The sequence below is a fragment of the Onychomys torridus genome, chromosome 18 (assembly GCF_903995425.1).
Source record: "Onychomys torridus chromosome 18, mOncTor1.1, whole genome shotgun sequence".
NCBI classification, from domain to species: Eukaryota; Metazoa; Chordata; class Mammalia; order Rodentia; family Cricetidae; genus Onychomys; species Onychomys torridus.
The window spans coordinates 49,842,464-49,862,984 of NC_050460.1; the positions used below are offsets into that span (position 1 = coordinate 49,842,464).

Sequence of the window (20,521 nt, forward strand, 5' to 3'; positions counted from 1 at the left end):
CTCTCTCTCTGTGTGTGTGTGTGTGTGTGTGTGTGTGTGTGTGTGTATAGTTTTTTTGAGACAGGGCTTCTCTGTGTAGCTTTGGCTGCCCTGGACCTTGCTCTGTAGACCAGGCTGGCCTTGAATTCAGAGATCTGCCTGCCTCGGCCTCCCAAGTGCTGGGATTGAAGGTGTGCACCACCACCGCCCACAGTATTAATAATTGGTTGAACCTAAGTACATTTCAACACCCTCCTCCAGGATCTAGTACCGTATTCCACAAGCTTTATCAAGCTTTATGCACATTCTCATCTCTTCCAGGCTAGTGTAATGTCAGCTAATGGTCCCCTAACTCGGTGGGACAAGGCCTCCGGGAGCTGGCTTTCATGTCTTCTAAAGACAGTGGCATTTGTGGCAGCCTGTTTTCTGGCTGTGTTGGTGATGGACATTACAGGAGATCTTGTTTTTCTTGTTGATATGAAGGCTCTGGTGGGATGTGTAGAGAGAGTCTTGGATGACTGTTTCACAGAAACTGCAAGTTAGACTCTGATCACATTAGCAAGTGGCTTAGTGTATCTTCCCCCTAAGCCTAGGCTCAACCCTGGAGCCAAAACATCTGTCCTCACACTGCAGCCTCACGCGTTAGAGTTGTTGCTTTATAGGGCAGCTGTGTGAGCTGACTAGGTATGTCCCTTGGCTCTCTGTGGGGGAAGCAGTGGTGACAAGTCCAAAGCTTGGGTCCAGATCTGCTGCATGCATCATTCCAGGGATGCGGCTGTCTGCCCTTCTCAAAGGCTGTCCTAAATGCCCCCGGGCCTGGTGAGGCACTGTCCTGGGTAGGGCACTCATCACCCAGCACCCTCCTCCTCCGCACTCACAGAGCTAACATTTTAGCTCTGTCCTCTGCCTGCCTCCATCCCCCACCCCAGCCACTCCATCTCTTCTCCACTTAAAAGTCTGAAATGCTTTATTTGGCTTTGTAAAAAATAATGCTAATTAGAGTCATTTATAGGATTTAATTACGTGTGTCATTCAACATAATTGTGAGTTTTTAATAGTGCAGAAATAACTCTGTGAGTTGGATGTGATTGCCAGCCCTCACACTCCAGTCTCCTACTTTATTGCTTACGTACTGTAAGTTAAAAGAAGAAAAAGCATAGATGGGAAGGACAAAGTCTGTGCTTGTCTGTAATGAAACATGTATTTCAAGACCCGCTGAATGTATTTCTTAAATTTTCGATAGTTTAGTGTCTCTGGAAAGGGACTCATTATATCACACTTGGGGTATAATCTAGGGTATCATGAATCTATTACCATCATATGTCATAGTTTTAGGGTGGCTTTAAATTCTACACTGTGTATTTCTGAGTGTTTTAGTTTTCACTTATTTGCATAAAAGGTGGAGGGTTTTATAATATGCTTTCAAATGACAGAATACTGCTTAGAACCCTGTTACTATTTCATTAAGAACATGTAAAATATTGTTGTCATTATGCTATTTATTGTTACAGTGCACCAGTTTTGGCAAAGAAATGCTGTTTAAAGCCCCCATATGGAACAAAATAACACAGCCCGAGCTGTGTTTACTCAGAGCATTTTCATACAGATTTTTGAGCTACAGCGTGGCAGATTGGCTCCCTCTGTTGCTCATTCTCTGTACCTACAGGCAGAAAGCTAGTGGAAAAAAAAAAGGGTGCCTTTTATGTGTTTATCTCTTAAATCAACATTTAGGGTGGGGAAGTTACTCAGGGGTAGAGGAATGGGCCCTAGGTTTGATCCTCAGCTCTGAAGAAAAAATTGCGTGTATAGGTCTTAGAAAGATAACATTCTAAACTGGGTTTGCTTGGATGAGGCACACTTTGCTCAGGTTGACCCTAACTGCAGCATTCAGCCAATGTGACCATTGCAGCTTTCAAGCATATATATCATTAACATAATAAAGCAACCATATTTAGCAATTTCATGGTTAATTTGGATAAATTGGGAAAACATCCCACTTTTGTACCTAAAATAGCATTTTTGAGAGTATTTAAACTGAAAATAACTGAAGTTTTAGAAAATTGAGGTTTGAATTTTCTCATTTTTTTTAGATTGACTTAATTCTGAAAAATGTTATGGTTAATTGGATTTATGGTATAGTTTGAGAGGGTTTTTTTATATCATAGCTTTGCAGGGATCTGTTCTGTCTTGGCATGATCTGGGTCCTGGAGATCGAACTCAGGGCCCCAGGGTTGACTGTAAATGCCTTTATCCACTGAGCCATCTTGCCCTCCCTTGCTTGGTTTGTGAGGTACAGTCTTCACTGGCTGGCCTTGAATGTGTGATCTCCCAGCTCGAATGGCGTCTCCCTCTGTTTTGAGCGACATGAAGTCCTAACTTTGGGAGGGGGGTTGTCTTACATCTCAGGATTTCCTTGAAAGAGGTTTTCCATTTTCCTCTCTGCTTTCGGTTCTCTCATATTAATCTGTTGTGTGCTTGTTCTTTGGAACTTAGGGGGAACAAGATATTATGCCAACTGCACGCAAGTTATAGCGTAAGGTGAGTTGGGTCTTTTTTTTTTTCAGCCTCAGAGATAGCAGCCCCACAGCATGACTTGGGCAGCACCCGACTCCTTCAGGCCAGTGTAGCCAACAAACTCGAAATGTAGGTTTTGTGATCGCAGTTCCAGGGACAGGGACAATACTGTCCATTGTGCTGAGCGTCAGCACGGCCACCATCATAGAGACACCAGTACATGTTATCAGGAAGTTTAGTAGTTTATATAAACTCAAAAGACAGTGCGGCGAGCTAGCGGTTGGCGAAACACCTTTTGAGCCACATACTTCACGCTAGTCATGAATATTCATAGGTATGTATTGATTTTAAAGTTCAGCTATTTGCGAAAGACTTGAAATAACTGCTTATTTAAAAAGACCTTTGTTGGTGTCGATGTGCTTTTCTCTCGACAGTGATGTGAGTTGGGAGAGGCGAGAAGGAAGGCCCTGCAGAGGGAAGATTGCCTTGTCAGGTACGCTCCGGGATGCGCCACTGAGTGGCTGGATATGTTGTTGTTAAAGGGGCCAGCGTGGCTGGCCTTTGCGTATTCTGTGTTTCTTGTCTCTCCGTTTATTAGTCATACCTCCATCAGAATATTTATCCTAAATATTTTATCATTAGGCGCTACAATGGCGTGGAACTTTGCGCCGTGGGGCAACCCCGGCACATGTTACCTACACTGGGCGTTTTTGTCCTCTGTTCGGGCTGTGGGATGTGCGGAAGGTGTGTTGAGTGACCCGCTTGCTCAAGCCGGGCTGCCAACCCACAAGCTTTCTCTCCCTGACTTTCCTATTTAATGACGGTCCAAGACGCAAGTGTCGTGGTCGGGGCTGGGACCGTGTTTATCTGGCTTGTCACATCATACCCAAGCCACCATCACTGGGCTCGGCTCCTGGGGATCGCACAGTGAGCGTTGGGTAGATGACTGACCACTTTTCAGTTTGTGAAAGCCAAAACCAGCCCCGGCCAAGTTTTCCTTTCTGACCCAGTTCTCTCTGTGGCTCTGTCTTCCCTCGCACGAGCCACGTGCTTTGGGCAGATACTTTTTCCCCTCCCCTTGTCAACTCACGCCTTGGTTGAGACACCTCGCTGGGTTGTGAAACTGCGCTATTTTCTCCAGGATCCTGCCTGCCTGCTCATCATCTCTAAACCCTCCCATCCTCACTTTTCCGGTCCGCAGAGTGAGAAGGCACCTTGCCACTAGATGGCGCTTAGGCTGTGCAGTTTCTCCAAAATGGCAGGGCCACCCAAGACAATGGCATAGAGATGCCACGCGATTAGCATGGCAGGCTTGCAAATATCTCCTCAGCACACCCTAGATACACAGTGTGCCTCCAGTAATAGCTGGCTTACTCCATTGGCCTGAGGTGGAGTGCCTAGCTGCCGCGGCACCGGGCCTGCCTCTCAAGGGACTGTCTGTCCTCCACCTCCATCGCTCTCAATCATGGCTGGACAAACGCTACCATGCAGGGACAACAGACATACGTTTTGTTTAGGTCCTTCTTGGAGAGAAATTGCCCTCAGCTGAGCAAAAAGTGCTGCCGATTTTTAGAGGGGCTTCACGGAAACCCGTTGCCCGTCTCGTGATCGTTTGTATTCACGCTCGGTCTTCCGCTTGCCGCCAACGCAAGGCCCCGCTGCATTGCCTGCGTCCATTAACGACTGTAGATCCTTAGAGGAGATTTTTCCACCCTCACTTAGACGTTGTCCTCTTTCCTCTGCTTCTCCTAAGGCACCACCACCCTGTAGGCAAATGAGGTAGGTGGCCTGTCCTGTGAGTTCTGTGACTGTTGTCATCTGCTGTTGTTTTTGAGAGTGCTAGCTTACGGCCACTGCATTTAGAAAGGATTTAAAAAAAAAAAATCTACAGTGGGAGGGGCGGGGAGGGTGGGGGGTTTTCTTTTCAGGATCACAGATACCTTTATACAAACGCCAAGGTTGTCTTCTCCAAAACATGTTTTTTCTTCCCAAGACATTTTTTTTTTTTTAATGAAATTAAGGAAATAAAACCCTGAAGAGAGGATGCATGTGTCATTAACATGATTTTGACTCCCTGGACATTTGCAGCCAGGTGTTATAATGTTCCTCAGATTGCTCTGTAAACAGGACAGACCTGGATTTTGAGTTTCCTGTACCTGCTTCCATTGGCCCCAGAGCGTCATAACTATAAAAATAACAGGTTCGTCCCCAATCCTTTCTGCAGCGGGTAATGGCACTGTGTCCGTCAGTGTGTGTTTTCACTAACTCCCAAATCAGTGACTAAGCCACACCAGTCAACCACACACCTCAGTGGTTTCGTTTTTCGTTTCTTTCTTTTTTTTTTTTCATTTTCATATGTGTGTATGCATGTGTGCATGTATGTGGACATGTGTAAGTGCATGCGCATATATGTGGGGTCCTGAGGCGGAGTCGTCCTCGGTCATTCATCCACTTTATTAATTAATTTTGAGGGAGGGTCTGTCAGTCAAACCCACAGGTAATGACGAGTCTCTAGAGCCAGCTTTCTTTGGGGGACCCCCCCCCACCCGACAGGCTGGAATTACAGGTGATTGTCACAGCCATCCTGCATGTGAGTGGGTTCTCGGGACCCAAACTATGGTCACGCAGCAAATGCTCAGCCACTGAGCAAGCCCCCGGTTTTCTTTTTACAAAATTATAGCCTGGAACGTGATACATCAGGTTAGCAATCCTGTTTGGGCTGTCTTAGGTTGCCATAAACTGTCAACGAAGAGAAAAAAAACAAAGGTGGATGGTTCTAAGCTACAACCCAGGTGGTGGTTTGTCAGAGTGGGTAGGGGGCGTTTCTGTCAGGCAGAGCTGGATCCTTGGCTGTCTGAAGAGAAACAGATGAGACTCCTCATCCTCCCTTTGCTTTCAGAGCTGGGAGGAGGCAGGACAGAGCAGGATCGACCCCAGGCTGTGGGGAAGCCGCTGAGGAAGCCTGGGTCAGGGTCCTTCCATGACATGCTCTCCTTCCATGAGAACATGACTAGTTAAAGCTTCCCCACCACAGCCAGGGCAGCTGCAGTGAGAGACCGTTGACCACTGTGGAACGAGGGAAGGCACCCATTATGGTCAAGCAAGAAGTGAGTTCTGACAGGCCGTCAGCCGAGCTGTAATTATAAGACAAAGACATTCCTATTAAAATCCAGAACAAAATAACAATGTCTATTATGTCAACATGATTTAACACTGGTTTGGGATTGTAGCTGAAATAATGACTGAAAAATGAAGCTATTGGAAATGAATAGGCAGATTGGATACTTTTTGAGGCTAATGGATGGCAGATGGAGGTGACCTTAGGCAAGTTACTGAGACACTTGAATTAAAGCATTTAATAAAATGTGACTGGATTTAGGATAAATAAATAAAAAGTGGTAGTTTTTCTTAAAACCAGCAATAACTTGCTAGAGAATATAATGAATAAAAAACTGTAATTTACAATAAGACAACAACTCCCCTTAAGCATTAAATATACAAGAATAACCTTAATTAAACTGTAAGGGTAGGAGCTGCAGGCGGAGCTCCGTGGGAGGTTCTTCCGAGCCGCTGGACCTAAGCTCCAGCCCTCACACAAAAAGCTGAAGTTAGAGAAAATGTTAAAAGTAAATCTGTTGTGTGAAGATAAAATATTGAAAAAGCTATTGGTTCCCTGGGCCAATGAGAGGGCTCAACAGATAAAGGCACTTGCCACCAACCCTGATGACCTGAGTTCAATTCCTGGACCCCATGGTAGAAGGAGTTGCCTCTGACCTACATGCATACATACACACACACACACACACACACACATACACAGAGAGAGAGAGAGAGAGAGAGAGAGAGAGAGAGGGAGGTAGCAGGGAGAGTCAATGCAAAACAAAAGTTTTGAGTTCCTAAGTTGAGAGGGAATTTTGACCACATCGTAAAATTCATATGAAGATCCAGTGACAATCAGATGCCTCCAAAAGACAACAATTCTAGCACGGTGTTGGCATTGGGATGTGTCGTTGTTGATAACCAGTTTGGTTCCATCCATGAAGTGTTTAGGCCAGAAACAGACAGGGGCTCATTATGGCGCAGCTGATAAGGAAGGCATCGTAAAGCTGGGGCAGGTGGGGGCGGGGGAGAGCATAGATGTAGAGCTAAAATCATTATTTCAAAGGATGTATTTTAATAAGTTCTAAAATGATCACCTATAGAGCTAGAGAGATGGCTCAGTGACCAAGTGTGTGTTGCTCTTGCAGAGGACCTGAGCTGGGTTCCCAGCACCCACATGAGGGCTCACAACCACTTGCAACCTCAGATCTAGCACCCTCTTCTGGCCTTCGTGGGCATCAGGCATGCAAGTGACGCAGAGACACACATGCAGGCAAAATACCCACACACATAAAAATAAATAAGATATTTGAAAAACCAACTGTAAACGATAACTAGAAAATGCGCCATGTATATTTCATTTTGGCTTCAATGGGCACAATCTATTATGGAACTCAGGGGTTCACATCATGAGTGAAATAAAAATTATCAAAATAATTGTCTTTTTTTTTTTTGCCTTCTTTATAGATATTCGAATACCACTGATGTGGAAAGACTCTGACCACTTCAGTAATAAAGAATGTACGTATGTTTTTAATTTGTAATCAGGAGTGTTTTCTTTAATGCGCAGGACACAGACTTGTGATCTCCGAGGACAAAACTCTTTGGTACTGAGAGATATTGCTGCCATTTGACAATAAGCCAATGTTGGTGAACTATTGTTTTCTGACTTGGGATCTGCGTATCAGGTCCCTGATGGCACATACCAAGTACACTTTCCCATCACTGATGGGAACCTGAGTGATGGGCTCAGGGTGGAGAGACAGGGAGAAAGGTAGACCCCCCCCCCCCACACACACACACACCACCACCACACATACATTAAAAAAACAGCCTGAAGTAAGTCAGCAAAGGTGGTATTACTGTTTTGTTCTCCGACTAAGGCCTGGGAGGTCTCTGCTTTGCTTTGTGAGGTTAGTTAACAGTATGTGATGGAAAGTTTTTAGGTTGGTATGATCTTTTTTTTTTTTTTTCTTCACTGTTTTATTGGCTATATGCAGGCTTTACAAATCAGGATCACGGACGTTAACTTCAAATGTTTCCTAGCTGTGTGAAGCAAAGCTGAGCGACCCGATAGTCCCTTACCTGCCTTGTCTAGTGTGATGGCTTTGTTCTTCATAGTCTAAAAGCTGAATGGCATTGGCCATAATTAGTTTTATATGAAGAATTTAAATCAGGTTAGTGTTTGTTTTTCAATTAGGACATAAAATTTACTTCCCCAAGGAAGGCATGTGGGAATTGAGTCAATCTTCCTGATTACTATGGAGAATAAACTTTTCCTAAAGAGCTATGGTTTCTCAATGATGAGGATTCAGCCCTTTAATCACCTAGTACTTTTAAGAATGTCACCAAACTGAAAGCAGCGATGTTTTTGTATCGCCCTGTCTCTTTATTCCTGCTTTTTGTATTCCCTTGTCTTTTTTCATTGTGCTGCCTACCTTTTGGTTGTTTGGGGTTTGGGGGTGGTGTCTTCCCTTGCTTTTAGTTTGGTAGAATTTGGCTGATATTAATGTGCCTGCTCTAAAAAAAACAAAAACAAAAACAAAAAAACAAAAAACACTTTTTCTCATGATTTGGACATCAAATAACGGAGGGACCTTATGTGTGGTGCTTCAGTTCCTGACAGGGAGTAGAGTTGGTTAGCGATCAGATCTGACTCTGGGGATCTCTTTGGGATGCTGAGGGGCTGATGTTTGGTTTTGGCGCTGATGTTTGGTTTTGGCGCTCCTTGGTTTGAGGTTGGTTTGAGTTGGGGTGAGGGGCCGTTGCATACACAGGAAGCAGCGGCTGGAGCTATGGCCGGTCAGTGCTCAGTGTATGAGTCGAGTGTCTCACACGGGTATGATTTGTCCCACTGTGATGGCGTCTTCTGTTGCCTCTCCTCTAGGCACCCAGCGCTACGCCATCTTCTGTTTATTCCGGATGGGAGACGAAGTGTTTGATACCGACATGGTGATTGTGGATCAGACGATCACAGATATATGTTTTGAAAACATCACCATATTGTAAGTATCTTTAATCTCTCAGGGGTGAAATCTGAAGTTCTGCTTCTTTGTCTTATCTGTAAAGAAGGGCCGAGGGCTGATTCCTATCTTTGCTTTCTGATGGCCTACCTCCTGATGGGCCTTGGATCCCTTTCAAAGCATTAACAGCTTTAAATGTTTAAAAGATAGACGTTTTAGAGGGATTCAGAATAAAACAGAAATCATGTAATTAATACAAATAAAGCAAACAGTTGACTCATTGGCTCTGATAAACTTTTTATAAATATTTATATTTCTATCACTAACCAAGCCATGAGGATAATAGAATTTCACTTTATGTTTGATGTACAGTGAATTTGAATTTGGGCTTAAAGCTGATTTTTTTTTTTTTTTTTAACTTCGCAGGCAATTTAGTGCCAAAAGTAATAAAGTGACAAAGCAAGTTTACTTATGAGCCGTTCTCTAAGTTCTTACATGGTGTTGGGGTGTTCTTTCTCTTACAGTGGACTTCTCATGCATTCAAATAATGAAGGACAGCCTGGCTGCCTTAGGGGCTGTTTTATTGTCCTGCTCTGCACAGGCTCATTTTATGATGGTCAATCATACAGAGAGACAGAAACAGCTCCTTGGGTAGCCGTGGAGATCATGTCGAACCACCCTGACTTTTTCCTGGCCTCTCTTTCAAAGACTTTGTTGGCCTCCCTCCTCCTTGTGGGATTTGTTTCTTGGGAGCCTTCAAGGTGCCGTTTCCGTATCGAGTGGTCGTAGCTGCCGAAACTGCTCACGTGGAATCGGTAGCCCGTCCTCTGCTGTGACCATTGACGCTTGAGACTTCTGAGGCCTGCTTTCGCCGGTCACGTATCACTGACAGGACCATGACAGATAGCATCTGTGGCTTCTGTGCGAGTGTCCCGGAGTAATTGTATAGGATGAAACAACATGTCACCCTGGGCTATTAGCAGCAACACAGGCCGTTTTACAAGTTGTGTCCAAGCCAAAGGAATTTAGTTATGTCCCACCTCAGGAACAGTCCCAAGCTATTGTATCATTTAGGCTCCAGTGTATTTTCTTCATTATCTCTATATCTTTATTTCTATTTTCAGATGTTGCTAATGACATTTTGTTTCTTGCCAAAATTGTCCCACTCCCTCACTAATTGGCCCTTTTCTTCACATCACTCTGCTATTGTTTGCCTTTTACCACAAAGACAAAAGTTAGATGGCCTCCCCTCCCCCACTGCAGGAAGAACAATACAAATGACTTGGAAGACAACATATGATTTATTGGGGTTTTTTTTTTTTTGTATAAATATTTTAAATTGGCCTAAAAATAGCTGCTGACAAATGTTCTAAATGTTAAAAAATGTGCTTTTTGTTATGATGCTTGTTTTTAATAAGTCTTCAATATTTATGAATCTCTGGTTTCCTTCTAAATATTGACATTTGTTACTCATTACCAGGAATACTGTATGTTTAGAAGTTGCCAAGTAAGAAACGATAAAAATATCTGGAAGTTGGTCCTTGGCTCTCTCCAAACTGTAGATTGGCCGTTTGAATTTTAAACCCCATGACTGACTGTGTCTTCAGGTCACATCTGCAGATGGATGCGGTCCGAAGTGTGTTCTGCTCTTTGTATCAACACAATGGGTTTCTGTGGACCCAATGGTGGTTTATCGTACCTAGACAGTGGGAAGCAAGTCTTTGTGCTCGCTAACCCATAGCGTTCCTATTGATTTCTTATCTGTCGATTTCCTTTGTGTGCATGTTTGAGGGGACAGTTGTGCAATGGAGTGGGGCGCGGAGGTCAAAGGTCACTCCCAGGGAGACCTTAGCCTTTTACCTAGTGTGAGCCAGGATCTGGTCTTTACTGGTCTCTGTTGCACGTACCAAACAAGCTGGCCTACGGACTTCTGGGGATTCTCCTGTGTCTGCCTCCAGTCTTCCTGCAGGAGTGCTGGCATTGCAGACATGGACCACCACATCTGATTCATGGGGTTGGGGGACCCAAACTAAGGCCCTTATGCTTGTTAAGCAAGCTCCTACCCACTGAACCATCTCCCTGGCCAACCTGGAGAATTTCTGAATAGGTTTTACTAAATGCCTGTCAGGTCCCTTCTACTTGGAGGCACGGTACTTCATGAAGATACAGCCTTCATCAAGGCAGTGCGGCCCTCTGGGAGCCTGTGCTTTCAAGTACACCCCTTAATCTTGGTTTGTGTGGTCCCTTCCCTCTCTGTAACCAATCAGTGGGATGTTGATAGCTGTTGGCAACAGTGAGACATTGGATTGACTGTCTGGGGATGAAGACAAATGAGAATTTGAGGTCCCGTGGATTCTGATCAGGAGGGATAGTTGTTTCAGGAAATTACAGATATAATATAAATTCTTTAAAAATGTTGATGGTAAAGGACTGTGAAGGAACAAACGGCAGGATCGGAGTGTTTTACTCTTTATATTTTTTAAGTATTATGCCTGTGTATGTTGGCTCAACTGAAGTAAAGGGCTCGCTTGTTTGCATGCGTTGTGTGTGTGCGCACACACGTTCTTGTGTGTGCCATGAATGTATGTGGGAGTGTTCATGCTCATATGTGCATAAGTGTCTGGAGACCAGAGGACAACTTTAGGCCCTGTCTACTGTGTTTTTAAAGACGGTCTCTTGCTGGCCTAGAGCTCACTGATGAGGTTAGGCTGCCTGACCAGGAGACCCCGGGGATCTTCCTGACTCCACCTCCCTAGTCCTGGGATTATAGGCTCCTGCCACTGTGCTTGGCTTTTTATTTATTTATTTTTTTATTTTTTTTATTTTTTTATGGGTTCTGGGGAGTGAACTCAGGTATTCATGGATGCCTGGCAAGTATTTCACCAAAAAAAAAAAAAAAAAATCATTCCCTAAGTCTCCAAGACTCTGGTTTAGGAGCTAACAGCCCTAAAAGTTACAGTGACCCTCTAAAGCTGTTCAGAAACTAAATACATGTGGAAACTGTGTCTCCTCATGTATGTCTGAAATGCTGATGTTTGAATATTGTAAAAGCATCTAAGGTGGTGCAGTTTTGTCTTCCACCAAATTCAACTCCCAGCATTCTGACGGCTCTTGTTCTCAGCCACGACGCTGGACCAGATTTCCGGATCAAGGTGGAAGTGTACAGCTGTGGTGCCGAGGACTCTAACTTCACCAACACCCCCAGAAAGCTGGCTAAAAAGTTGAAGACGTCCATCAGTAAAGCCGCCGGAAGGAAGATAAGCTCGGCGCTTCAGGAAGAGAACCCAGAGGCATGCTTGCTCGTCAGCTCCGTTGCGTAAGTTTTCTAATATAGCGTGAACGGCATTTTTCAGAGTACTGCCGTTAGATGTGTGTTTGCATTTTCAATGGTAGGACATCCTGAAACAGAAGGAAACCTCAATCGCATGGTATTTACCCAGTTGAGATACCCTTAGCCCCTTCCTTTGAAGGATGGAAGTCAGGGGACCTGCTCTGTAGTTGTTTGGAATTCCACATCTACCAGAAAGACGAAGTGTTTTTCTCAAAGAGGGCCTGTATATGTCAAGTAGCTGCTTCCTGAAGGTCTGCTAATTGGATTTCTATGTGTGTGCCGTTTTTAAAAATGTTTTATCCCTTTAACAAGCCAATACAATATTATTATCACATTTAACAATGTTAAAAGTACTCAAATTATACAATCCTGAAGAAGTCCCTTTGAGGTATGTTTGTTCAAATCAGGAGGAAATGAAGGCCGTAATGACACATTTAGGCTTATTTTAGTCTGTTACAATTCCATCTGCTGGTTTTTTGTTTTTGGTTGGTTTTTTTTTTTTTTTTCTTTTGGCCTTATTTATGGAGAAGACCAGGTCTTGTAGGGTGCCTGTATTTGTAATCTAGCTGATTGCATCTCTGTGCTCTTGTTAAAACATTTTCCTGGCTCCCGTGTTTCCTGTTCCCTTGTGATAGATCTGAGGGACTAGTTGGGTCAGGTTCTCCTTAGGACTCTGATGCTTTCTCTCTGTAGATGAACTTTGACTGTATTTTCCCATCAGGAGGCCCTGTGCCACATGTGAGTTCAGGAGTTTCCAGCCTGATGTGTCCACTATAAAGCTGGCTACCTGTCCTCTAGTTGATGCTTTTAGCAGCCGTTGACCATGGCTCATGGTTTTGTTGGAGATTATAATTATTACACATGTTCTGCATTTCTTCTTTTTAATTACTTCTTTGAGAGTTTCATACAATGTGTTTGAGCACACTGGTCCTCTGTCTTCTCCAGCTCTCCCCACATCCATCCCCCACTTCTTACCCACCCAACTTTGTGTGTCTGCCCCCTCCCCAAACCCTTCCAGAGCAATCTGTGCTGCTCCAGTACTCTTGGCTGTGTGGCTCATGGTTGATTTACCAGGGAATACAGTCTTAAAGACTGCTGTCTTTCTCTTAACAGCACCTAACAATCTCCAGTAGCCCCATGGCTAGTGGTGGGCCGTGTGTCCCACTTGGCTCTCCATGCTGGGATTTGGTCTGGCTTGGGCTTACACAGTGGTTGTGCATGCTGTCACAACCACTGTGAGTCCGTACGAGCGGCTGCCCTGCTGGGCCCCTGATGTGTCCTCATGGTCATCTGCCGCCTCTGGCTCTTGGATGCTTTTCACCCTGTCTTCCACAACGATCCCTGAGCCTTGGGAGGGGGAGATCCAGTGTAGATGGTCCACTGATCTTTCTCCCTAAGCTGGCACTCTTGCAGAGAAAGAAGACGATGCCTCCACCAGTTCTCTGGCTGCCACGGCAAGGAAATCAGTGGAGAGGGAAGAGAAAAACACAAGGACTCTCACACTTCACCAAGTTCTAGATCTAAGTGTGAGCTGGTCATGAGCATGTTTTATTGGAGCTCTCGAGTTTTTACATATTGGTGTTTTCTCCTGTCATAGTTCGAATTCTCCATCCTCAATCACGGGAGGCCTTCAGAATGACCTGTGCATCCTTTCACCAGGCTGATCTTTGGAGGTGTCCTTGCTGTGTGCTACAGCCTGGTGTTCCTTGTTCACTGTGTTGTTTCCTGCTGAGCCCGGAATCAACATTTCTGCCCAGAGCCCTGACTTCTTCCCTTGTGCAATTTCTTTAAACATTGTGTTTTTCTCCACAGTTTTGTGTCTGTGTTTCATTGGGAAAGCGTTGACTCGGCCACATTCCTGGAATTTTTTTTTTTTTTCCCGTGGCTAATAGAGCTGGCTCTTCAGCATGTCAAGAAGGGTCTCTAATTACAGACATGAGATATTCTAAGTGTTTATCCTGGAAGCCTTAGTCATCAAGATGTAGCTAAGAACTCTTCCCATGCCAGATGTTCTGATGGGTTGTTTTGATGGTTTTTGTTTGTTTGTTTGTTTGCTTTGTTTTTGTTTTTTCAAGACAGGTAGAATGGAATGCTGAGACCCACCTGCCTCTGCCTCCCGAGTGCTGGGATTAAAGGTGTGCGCACCATCTAGCTTTTTTTGATGGTTTTGATAGAGGCTGGAACTAAGAACTGTGCTGTATGCCATGGATGGCTGCACAAGTGCCTAATAGGTAGTAGCACTGTTAACACTAGGGGGTGCAGTATAATATTAGGTCTATTTTTGATTATAGTTCATTCAGATTTACCAAAATGCCATCTATAAGTCATTAGATTGCTTTTATGATCCATGAATAAATGCATCTTAATTCAAGGTCTAAAAAACAGTCCCAAATTTTTTTCTCTAACTCAGATGTTAAAACAGAGGCAGGGGGGCCTTTCTTTTTTTTTCCTTGAGATGTGTATTTACATTGGGATCCTGTCGGTTTGCTGGACTAGGTTTTAACTCCATCATAAGGTATTTGTATTCATTACTTTTCTGTTGCTGTGCTAATACACTGTGACTGAGGTGATTTGTAGAAGGAAGAGTTTATTTGGGCTTATGGTCCCATGGAGTTAGAGTTCATGATGGCAGAGCAAAGGCATGCAGGCAGGATCAGGAAGCTGAGAGCACTCATCTCAAAGTGCACGCCCAAAGCAGAGAAAGTGCACAGGGAATTCCACAAGGCTTTGAAACTTCAAAGCTACCCCTCCCCCCAACATGACCCGCTTCAACAAAGCCACACATCCTAAGCCTCCTCAAACAGACATACCAACTGAGGACAAATCATTCAAATGCCGGAGACGATGGGGGACATCTCATTCAGACCACCACAGTAGTAGAAGCATTTCTTATGTATAGAGATTACCTAATTCCGCTTTCAGATCAGGATACCTTAGAATGGAAAGAGACTATGGAGGTAAATTACCTAGTTCAGCGGTTGCATGTCCAAAGAGCAACATTGCCTAAGAATTGGCAGAACCACTAGGGTCTTCCAGCTGCACCTGCATGCTGCATTTCCCCCCATCTTGTCTCCTCCTCTGGAAGGCAGAGGTGCTTAGACCTACCCCTTGTTCTCAGGGACATTTGGGGGGTTTCAGACATCCTGAAATCAAGTAACAATAATGAACAGAATTCTAAACACTTGAAAACTGTCTTTTGACAATGAGTACTTAATTTTTTATTCTATCACTTACTACTTGTGTGACCCAAGGCAGATTAATATACTCTTCGCCCTGCCCCACACGAAGAGAAAAATGTTAATAATGCAATAATGTCTAATTCTATAGTACCATTATGAAATTCAATAAGCTAATCCTTGGACTTTGTGTATGGTAGGTATTTAATAACTGTACCTTTAAGTTATTGTTACTGTTTTTTTCCAGGTTTTTTTTTGTTTTTCTGAGTTTTTGCAGAAGCACTACAGTGAGAACCTTGTCACGGGACCATACAGTGTGGATGTACTTTTATGTTCAGCCCCCTTTGTAATTTCGTAGAAGATAATGTAGACAAGGCTGGACCCTCTGTTAGGCCTGCATTTCTCTGAAGCATGGCAGTTTTCCTCTTGGTCTCCTGTTTGTCACATGACTGCTCAGAGGGACAAGTGTCTTCCTCTTGATTCTTCTAGCCACATTTGGCTCCACGATTTGCCCCTGAATTCGAATGCTAAGGTTTTTTTTTTTTTTTATAGACATGTTTCAGGAAACTTTGATTATTTTATACCACTAAAAATCTGTCGACAGATGTGATAATACCACTGATTGCATTTTAACCCAGCCATGTTCTCTGAATACCAGCATTTTCTTGGCCTTCAGATTTGAACAAAGAGTATGCTGGCTCACACACAGCCCACAACTCCTCTAAACATTCACTTTGGTACTTGGTAGGAGTTTGTGAATAGCATTGGTATTCAGAGAGCATAACAGAATATATTTTTGCTTTTCTAATACAGATCAAGTTCAGTGTTGAGACTCCCACTGCAGGGTTTATTTAGTCTTTAACCAAAATGAGTGCATATAAAATAGTATGTATCTAGGAGATGGTATGTGACCAAATATAGCGATTTTTTTCTTGACAAGAATGCATTTTTTTTTCTGACAGCCATCTAAGTAGTCTTTATTTTTCATATTACTTGACCCCTCCCCCCAATATTATAGCAATCAGCCTACTTGTTAGAAAAAAATGTAGCTGATTAAACTTTTGGGAACTCAGTATTAGGGTTGGCGCAAAGGAATGAGTGTAATGTTTTAGAAACAAAATGTTATCCTGACTGGAATGCTTTAAAAGTGAAGTCATGTTGGTTTGGAAGATGCCCATGTAATTAGTCATGGGCTAAAAATGAAGCGACTTCAAATACCATCATAAAATGGTATTGTTGGGCTTCAAGAAGACAGTGAACATTTTTGGTAATTTTTAGTATGTTCCCTGATGTGACTCATTTTCTCTTTTTATCTGTGGGATTTAGGCTTGATGAAATCTCTTTAGCTAGATCTTGCCAGTTCCTCTAACAGCTGAATTAACTGTTTTATGCTTCTCCATGACTAAGACAATGTTCTTTGTTATTTAAGCACACTTAAAACAAAAGTTCCATATCAAACCTGTAGTATCATTTGTGATATTTTAATTGACTAAAAGAAAAACTAAATTTAAAAAACAAGCTACACAGGGGAAGAGATGGTTTCCTAGTTAAGAGCAGTGGTGCTTTTTAGGGCCAATGCTTGTCTGTGACACCAGTTCCACGGCATGTGACATCCTCTTCTGGCCTCTGAGGGTGCTGCACACACATGTTACACAGATGTACCTGCAAGCAAAACACACACACATATAAACTAAAGAGAAATGTCCCAAGAAGACACTGTGCTGCCTCTTAAATCAGAATGAAGGTATAAACCAGTGCTCCTAACACATCCCCAGCATGAACGGGGCCTTTGTGGTTGGAAACCATACTGTTAAAAGGTTTGATGGTGAAAGCTAAGATGATTTCTAAATTTCACTGAGGAATCACTCAGCGTCCACATAGAACTGGCCTTGGGAAGGACCACGCAGCAGCCAAGTCCTGAGGGCCCTTGGGCTTCAGAGCTTGCTAGTCACTCAGGATTCTTGCATGTAGTCACTGTGATTTTGTTTTCTTTGAAAAGAGCCCTTCAACGTTAACCTAGTTGTCAATGAGACATAAAGACAGCCTGGCATAGTGGGACCCCTGTCCTTAGCCACCAGCGAGTCAGTTATATTCTCTGAACTCCATGTGCTTGCTTCCTTTGCAAAGGTGAGTCAAAAGTATCTACCCTGCTCACCCAGAGCCCAGAGATGCTGTCTCCCCGGGTCTTTAAGGAAAGGAATTGGTCACAGTTCTGCCGTTCTTCCCAAGTAGGCATAGCCCTGAGATCTCTGCCAGCAACTGGTGTTGCAGAGGTGGTTGTCACCCGCCACCACTTAACCACCCCAACTATGTCATTGGGGAAGTGGCAGGAGCTTCAGGACTAGAATCTGGAGAATGTTGTTGTGTTCACCTGCTCTGGAGAGGATGCTGTGTGCATCTGCACAGATGTCTTCCTCCTGGGCTCTTAAGCTCCGCCCTGTGCTGTGTTTACTCTTCTGCTTAGGCTGCCCCCCCCCCCCAGCCTTCCTCTGAAGTCACTTGGCAGTTAACCCATTATCTTCCCTGGCCACATCATCTGTTGGATATATTCTAGCATACCCATTTTAGAGGGGATTATTTATTAGCACTTTTCTTTTTCATATTGTTCTTTTTAGATGGGCCCTTCCTAGGACCTGGAGGGTAGTGTTCTATGTATTTACCTTTTAGTACTTGGGGAATGGAGTTCTTGGGCAAAACCGTGTTTGAAAGCCTGTACTGGTTAGGTTTTTTTGCTTTGTTTGTTTTTATTGTTGTTTTTTTTTTTTTTTTCTTGTCAACTGGACACAAGCCAGGGTCATCTAAGAAGAGTGAACCCCAGTCGAGGAACCTTCATCAGATTGGCTTGTAAGCAAATCTGTGGGGTGTTTTCTTGATTAATGATTAATGTGGGAGGACCCAGCCCAATGTGGGTGGTGCCACCCCTGGGCAAGTAGTCCTGGGGTATATAAGAAAGCAGGCTGAGTGAGCCTTGTGGATTAAGCCAGTAAGTAGCCCCCTTTCTGAAGCCTCTCCTTCAGTTCCTGCCTCCAGGCTCCTACCGTGACATCTTTCATGACTGACCCTAGCTGTAAGATGAAATAAACCCCTTTCCTCTCTAAGTCCCTTTTTGCCGTGGTATTGTCACAACATCAGAGAACAATCTAATACAAAGCCTACGAAAAGAATTTAAACCTGTAATACAGTCTTTGTATAACTTTTTGCCTCTTGGGCCCTCGCCCCAATGCTCCAAGTGAGCATACATGCATGGGAGCTCTCGGCGCCACGGGGCAGATCTCCAGTTCCTGTGGTCTCTCGATTTACCTCCTAAAGGATTTTGCAGAATTTGCTTTCTCCCCTAACCCGAAAGATCTCTCCATTCCTCTCATACCTGATCCTTGTGTTCCAAATGCTGTGGATACTCTTGACCGTCACTGAATTCACATGCCCTCGCCCCATCCGACCCATCGCCCACTTACTTCACTTGCCTCTGTGTATCTAGGGCTCACCTGCTTGAGCACTAGATCCCACTGGACCTGTCTTCTCAGTGACTGAGATGCTCCCTTCCCACTTCCTGCCTCCCTGGGCTGTAGTTAGAAGTTTTCCTGGGTCCTGCCCGGTCCACAGTTGCTCAGACCCCAATAAACACACAGAGGCTTATATTAATGATGAACTGTATGGCCAGTAGCTCCGGCTTATTACTGCCTAGCTCTTACACTTAAATTAACCCATAATTCTTATTTATGTTTAGCCATGTGGCTTAGTACCTTTTCTCAGTTCTGCCTTGTCATCTTGCTTCCTCTGTGTCTGGCTGGCGTCTTCTCCTGACTCAGCCCTTCCTCTTCCCAGAATTCTCCTCATCTGCGTCGTGCCACCTATACTTCCTGCCTGACTACTGGCCAGGCAGCGTTTTATTTATCAACCGATCGGAGCAACACATATTCACAGCATAGAGAATGACATCCCACAGCACTTGGCCACCAGCTTTTCTTTCACTTTTACCATCTCCCAAATATATCAACATGCCGAAGGACCTCCCTAACTCTTGGCCTGAGGAATCAGTTTCCATAGTTGGGTCTCACCTTCCTCTCCTCCCGTTCTCTTGGATCATTTAGCTGACTTCCATTATATCTCTTCCATCCTGGCTCACAGGAAGTCCGGTGAAGATCAGCCAGGCAGGCACCCACACTCTGTCACATCTGATGCTGGCTCACTGCTTGAGAAGTAGGCCTTGACTGTCTTCCCAGGGGCCACTGTCTTGGTTCTTCCTCTGCCTTAGTGACTGCCCCTTACCCTTTGCTCGTTGCTCCTCAACTCAGTCCAAAACGTTGTGTTTGATCCTCGGCCTTTACGAGCAGTGGCCACCTGAGGTAACCTGTTTTCGCCTTCACCCTCCTCCTGTGCCTCACTTAGCCTCACCTACCTGACATAATGACGTGGTTTTTTTTTTCAGTTCTCCCTTGCTCGTCAGAGACCACGCCTCCACCCTTCATTGCTGACTGTCGCAGCCCCAGTGACAAACCCAGACAGCTCTACCTCATTGACAGCAATCTTTTTCCGAGAGACAGCACATCCGGCATTCTGTCATTGATAGGAAGCCTGTTTATTTTTCTCTCGCAGGGGAAAATGATATTGCCTTATCAATTTAAAACACTTATAGTTTTCAAAAGATGTAGTTGCACAAAACAAATGAGCATCCAGGGAGAGTGCTTCATATATTATACCTCGTTACCACACAGCTGGCATCGTATTCACAGGCAGCTTTGTGCGCTATTAGCTCTCTCCTTGTGGTTGTGGTCTTTGGCTACTTTGGTGTATTCTCCAGTCTTCTCCAGTACTTCCTTAATTTTGCAGGGGTGCGGGGGGCGGGGTGTCACATAGATGCTAGGGGACAGTAAAAGCTAATTATGAAAGGCTCTGTGGAAACGTGCCTAGTGCGAGTCAGTGCTGGCAGAGGGTAGCCCACATGGAGCAGAGGATAGCTCACACAGCGCATGAGGTTAGTGGCCTCAGTGGCAATACGATTCTCAGTAACTGACGTCCCCGCAGCTGCTCAGAATAGCTGAAATTGTGCCTCTGCCTCCCTCTGTTGAAAGGGTCAAGTTGAAATATGGAGATAAAGAGAGGAGATTTCCTACATAAACATTAACCGGTAGCACTGAGTGCTGGAAGGTATTCTGATCAATCAAAGTAAGGATTATACAGTGAAAAACCAAGAGAGGGGCTGGAGCAAAGGCTCAGTGGTTCAGAGCACTGGCTACTCTTCCAGAGGACCTTGGTTCAATGCCTAGCACCCACATGGCTGCTCACAACCATCTGCAGCAATAGCTCCAGGAGATCTGATGCCCTCTTCTGGCCTCCATGGGCACCAGGCACATACATGGTGCACAGAGACATACATGCAGGCAAAATACTCATGCACATGAAGCTTAAAACATAATTTTTTTCAAAAGAAATCTTGCTGAAACATGTTCTCTGGAACA

General features: G+C 44.4%; 1 protein-coding gene across 1 annotated transcript in view; it reads left to right on the forward strand.

The window, feature by feature from the left end:
- The first annotated feature begins 2,926 nt into the window (after nucleotides 1-2,926).
- The window catches only part of Rtkn2 (rhotekin 2), a 47,564-nt gene continuing 29,969 nt past the window's right edge, over nucleotides 2,927-20,521 (forward strand). Inside the window, exons 1-5 of the mRNA XM_036167963.1 lie at nucleotides 2,927-2,986; nucleotides 4,247-4,272; nucleotides 7,060-7,113; nucleotides 8,480-8,597; nucleotides 11,677-11,871. Of these exons, the coding sequence (XP_036023856.1) occupies nucleotides 7,077-7,113; nucleotides 8,480-8,597; nucleotides 11,677-11,871 (350 nt within the window). The 5' untranslated portion in view covers nucleotides 2,927-2,986; nucleotides 4,247-4,272; nucleotides 7,060-7,076. The remainder of the gene's footprint in view (nucleotides 2,987-4,246; nucleotides 4,273-7,059; nucleotides 7,114-8,479; nucleotides 8,598-11,676; nucleotides 11,872-20,521) is intronic.